This window comes from Glandiceps talaboti, chromosome 9 (assembly GCF_964340395.1).
Source record: "Glandiceps talaboti chromosome 9, keGlaTala1.1, whole genome shotgun sequence".
NCBI lineage: Eukaryota > Metazoa > Hemichordata > Enteropneusta > Spengelidae > Glandiceps > Glandiceps talaboti.
Genome location: NC_135557.1, coordinates 11852002 through 11857010, shown reverse-complemented (window position 1 = coordinate 11857010; position 5009 = coordinate 11852002). Strand labels below are relative to the sequence as shown.

The following is a 5009-nucleotide window of genomic DNA, read 5'->3' as shown; positions in this document are numbered from 1 at the left end:
TTGTACTGGGGCCATGGCAGTGTGTCGGTATATGTTTGTTTACAGGCCATACCAATACAAAGGTGTGGTACCAAAACACATTCCATAAGACGAGTGATCAATTAAGACGGTATTAACAGTCATTAACAGGAGTCGTCAATGAGATATAACTAGTATGTTATTGTTAATATTGTTGGCGTTGATTTCAGTCATTGTTGTTGCCCCTACTCTGCTGCTTCTGTCGTTGTTTTTGTTGTTGTTGTTGTTGTTGTTGTTGTTGTTGTTGTTGTTGTTTGTTATTATTCTCTACATCTGCATCTACGCTAAAACTCATCATATCCTATTCAGCAATTGGACGAGGGTGTTACCGATTAAACACATCTACATCTATGTATATCTGTATTCTATGATCTATTAGTGTATCAAGTAAAGTGTTGTTGTTGTTGTTGTTGTTGTTGTTGTTGCTTTTGTTGCTACTCTTGGTGGTGGTCGTGGTGGTGGTGGTGGTGGTGGCGTCAGCGGTGTTATAGTAGACCTTACAATATCATACATTTAGCCAATATTTAATCCCTACCTAATTAATTCGTTTCACAACTTTTCTTTGTTGTGATTCCAGTTTAGTTTTGAAGCCACAGTTACAATCATATGAGAGAGATGGCTACCCATGGAACAGGATATATAATGTTATCATACCACTGTGATAATAAGACTATTGTAGAACTGGTGCAGAAGAAGTTACAAGATAAGGGATATAAAGTATGGATGATAGAGAATAGTGATACAACAAGTGAGAATCATTTTATAGGCTTCGTCTGTGATGATGATGATGATGATGATGATGATGATGATGATGATGATGATGATAAATTAAGGCATATTATTTTTTTGTGTATGTATGTATGTATGTATGTATGTATGTATGTATGTATGTATGTATTACGTACGCACGTACGTACGTACGTATGGATGGATGGATGGATGTAGGTATCTTTTCATTAGTGGCTCAACATTTTATTTTACATGGTATGGATGAATGGTCTAATTTAGACAATTTTAACATAACAATATTCTAATTACAAAGGTTTATCCACTTTCTTAAAAAAGTAATATCTCGTATTTCCAAATAACTTTAACACAGTACATGTTTGCATGGTTTATGTCTTTTTTAGGGGATAGCTACAACACGAGGAATTCAGCTGTAAACAAAGCATCTGTAGTGTGCTTATGTATCTCTGGAAAGTACAAAGCATCGACAAATTGCAGACTTGAAGGTCAGCATGCTGTAAACGAGGGAAAACTAATCATACCGCTCATAGTTGAACATACCAATCTAGGTAAAACTATTATTTAAACGATAGTTTAAACATGGAAACTTTCGCTAAAAAATTGTTTTCGCAAGGCTCAGCCGTCGTGGGCGCCCTTGTCATCCCTCTCTACAAATGAGGGATGATAAGGACGCTCCCTAGAAATCTCGGCCGTTGTGGGCGCTCTTCTCACCCCTTTCTACTCACGAGGGATGATAAGGAAGCGACGTTCTCAGATGAGAAAGATCAGCCGTTGTGGGCGCTCTTCTCACCCCTTTCTACTCACGAGGGATGATAAGGAAGCGACGTTCTCAGATGAGAAAGATCAGCCGTTGTGGGCGCTCTTCTCATCCCTTTCTACTCACGAGGGATGATAAGGACGCGACGCTCCCAGATGAGAAAGATCAGCCGTTGTGGGCGCTCTTCTCATCCCTTTCTACTCACGAGGGATGATAAGGACGCGACGCTCCCAGATGAGAAAGATCAACCGTTGTGGGCGCTCTTCTCATCCCTTTCTACTCACGACGGATGATAAGGACTCGACACTCCCAGATAAGAAAGATCAGCCGTTGTGGGCGCTCTTCTCGTCCCTTTCTACAATCCAACATCATCATCATTATCATCACCACCACCACCACAAACAACCACTATCACCATCACCACCACCACCACCACCACCATCATCATCATCATCATCATCATCATCATCATCATCATCATCATCATCATCATCATCATCATCATCATCATCATCATCATCATCATCATCATCATCATCATCGGCAATGCATAGATGTAAATGCTGAAATGTAAAATGCACGCATTTATAAAACGAATTACAAAGTAATTCTATGATATTCTCTAACATGTGTTGTAGATGGCTGGGTAGGCGATTTAAAGAAAGGCAAAACAGTATATCTATTATGGGAAAAGAACAAATTTGACGACTGTATCGATCGACTTGATGCGGAAATCAAGTCTCATATACCATTGAAAGGCCAGACTAGTTTGCCTACGTCAAACCCAAAAGGTAGGATTTTACGATATATATAGTCAAGCAACATTCTTCCGTTTCCAGTCACTCGATCAAAGCCCGCCCCCTCGCGGTCGAAATATGAGGATACATGCACCCTGCATTGTATGATTCTCAGCAATTACTGGGTTGTGTTTTTTTCTTTAATTTCATATTTGTTTTCGACTTGACGTTTACGATAAATCTATATAAGCCTTTATACTATTACGCCGTACACGTACACGTACATGCATACAAGCTACGTAAGCCCTTTACATTAAAGTCTGATGCCCTATATTTAGGGTGGAATTCTAGAAAGTTAAAGAAACCAGGACATTAAAAGGGTTAAAACATAGTTGGGTTACAAGTTTTATTAGATATTCTACTAGTCTGTTCGTTGCGGTGTGACGTCAGAAATATACGACTACGAGTGGAATGTGTACATGGCAGTCATTTCCTAAGGAGAACACGGGCGCAACTAGTTTCGGTTACCCATGACCAGACTCCCGAACTGTCATTTATACCGCCGTGAGAGGAGTCGTGGTGACCGAGAGAGAACCTGAAGCCCTTTTTGTTGTTGAAATCAAACACAACGTCAATGTAGACTATTACTACTATACCATACACGAGCCAAGTTTAACAAAAGATATCAAATATATACTTTGGTCGTTCTACGTCACGACAACGCGCGTCTACGTCACGACAACGCGGGTCTACGTCACTGGTTCTGCTGTGTTCGAAATATGAGTCAAAACTTGAGTCACTAATTTTCCTTTGATATTACTGGCACTGGTATAATTATGTTATCCTCCGATATTTTTCTTCATTCAGCCAGAAAATACTCTTGACCTAAGGGCTGCCATTACTCATCCATCGACTCGTAGTGATAAAGACCCCTTAGGTCACTCGTATTTTCCTTGACAGAAAGATGAAAAATGTTGGGGAAACAACACTGAAACATACAGTAGAGACAAACACTTTTGGAGTTAATACGATAAATTAGATAAATTAGATAAACAACAATCTTTGACTCAACATGGTCAGTTTAGTCTCTACCCTTTGTCACATATATTTGTTATTGAAGGAAATTATAATTTATTCATGAAAAGTATAATTATTCATGTAGGACTCTCAACAGCTGGAGTAGACGAGGTTTGTGATTGGTTGGAAACCATGAAGATTGGTAATCAGACGATTAACATATTTAAACAGAATAGCGTCACTGGAGCTGACCTTAACAACATGACGTGTGAAGATTTGATGAAAGATTTAGAAGTTAAACCATTTTTAGCCAAGAAGATTATCAGACTGCGAGATGAGGATTGTAGTTCATCGGATGTGGCTAGTGGCACAACACGTACTTTATCTTCAAGAAGTAAGAAACCAATGGCTGTTCTTGCAAATACATTGATTTTTCAAGTTGGACGCCATGATAAAATTGTTTTGTAAATTAAAATTCCAAAATAAATATCCAATCCTCATCCATATGTCAACTGTAAGACTAGTTTTAATGGTAATAATATCTGCAGGTAGTGTATTGCCTATATTTGAATATTTAGCGTTTTCACAACTTTTTTTTTTTAACCTGTCACCATGTTAAAACTATAAAATTACAGTATTTGTAACTGGAGTATCATTTTCCGATGAGACAGCCACAATATATTCACTGAAAATTGTTAAAATACCAATAATTAGAAATATCCATGCATGTTATAAGTATTGATTGATATTATCCATAAGTAATGTGCTGAGGACAGGTTGATATCTTGATGGACGTTGAGGGCGTCATTTTTTGGTTGCTGACCCAAAACATCAATTTGATTTGATTAATCGTGCTATACAAAATATATTAAAGGGTGATGAAATGCTGATAACGATGTACGATATTAAGAGTAGGTTATTGTACCAGTAAACGAGCAAACAAACAAACAAACAAACAAACAACAACAACATCAACAACAACAAACCATTCCAGTTGCAGCTAGTGCAGCCTTAATCTATTTGCATAATTTATTTCAGAAATCGGTAAGGGCATCAGCCAAGATGAAGAACGGGTTCTTCTCGATCTGTCATCACAGATTGGGAGAGAGTTTAGATCACTAGGAACATACCTTGGAGTACCCTCACCGGTGATGGATAGAATCAAGGCAGATAATCCTATGGATATGCAGATTCAAATATTCAAAATGCTTGAATACTGGAGAAAAAATATCCAGAATCCAGACGACAAGTATGAGATGTTATGTCATGCACTTGAAAGCTGTGGGAGAAGAGATTTAAGTTGTGACATGAGTGAAGTGGACTGGTAATAAAACTTTACAAAAAATTGGAAGTAATGTATTGTTAAAACAGACATTGTAATATACGAATCATAAACGGATGTTTCGAGCTATACAGCGCATGCTCAGTGCTTATATATGCATTTTGAATAAAATCATTACAAGACCGACACATGTACAGCTACATTACATTGTAAATAAAAAAAAATACATTAAAAAAGAAGATAAAATGCAACTTTGTTTTGGTATAAGAGGAATGATAGTTATATTTACGTATTCTAGCACCATCATACATGAGCCAAGTTTAAAAAAAATAAAAATATGGAACATATTGTCTGGTTGTCTACGTCACGACAACGCGTGTTTACATCATTGGTTTTGGTGTGTTCGAAATATGACACAATTGCTATTACTTTTCCCGATTTTTTTTTGATA

At 37.5% G+C, this 5009-nt stretch overlaps 1 protein-coding gene across 1 annotated transcript; it reads left to right on the top strand.

Annotated features, from left to right (window-relative positions):
- Positions 1-633: 633 nt before the first annotated feature.
- On the top strand, positions 634-4670 carry LOC144439814 (uncharacterized). Its single transcript, XM_078129047.1, has 5 exons — positions 634-766; positions 1149-1313; positions 2161-2313; positions 3422-3670; positions 4315-4670. The coding sequence occupies exons 1-5, from the start codon at positions 634-636 to the stop codon at positions 4602-4604; spliced, it is 990 nt and encodes a 329-aa protein (XP_077985173.1). The 3' UTR covers positions 4605-4670.
- Positions 4671-5009: the final 339 nt, after the last annotated feature.

Bases quoted from the DNA above. Each gene is read 5' to 3' on its own strand.
- LOC144439814 (XM_078129047.1), top strand. From the start codon at position 634: ATGGCTACCCATGGAACAGGATATATAATGTTATCATACCACTGTGAT. The intron at 1,314-2,160 runs GTAAAACTATTA...CATGTGTTGTAG, and splicing joins AGTTGAACATACCAATCTAG to ATGGCTGGGTAGGCGATTTA. The intron at 3,671-4,314 runs GTAAGAAACCAA...AATTTATTTCAG, and splicing joins ACGTACTTTATCTTCAAGAA to AAATCGGTAAGGGCATCAGC.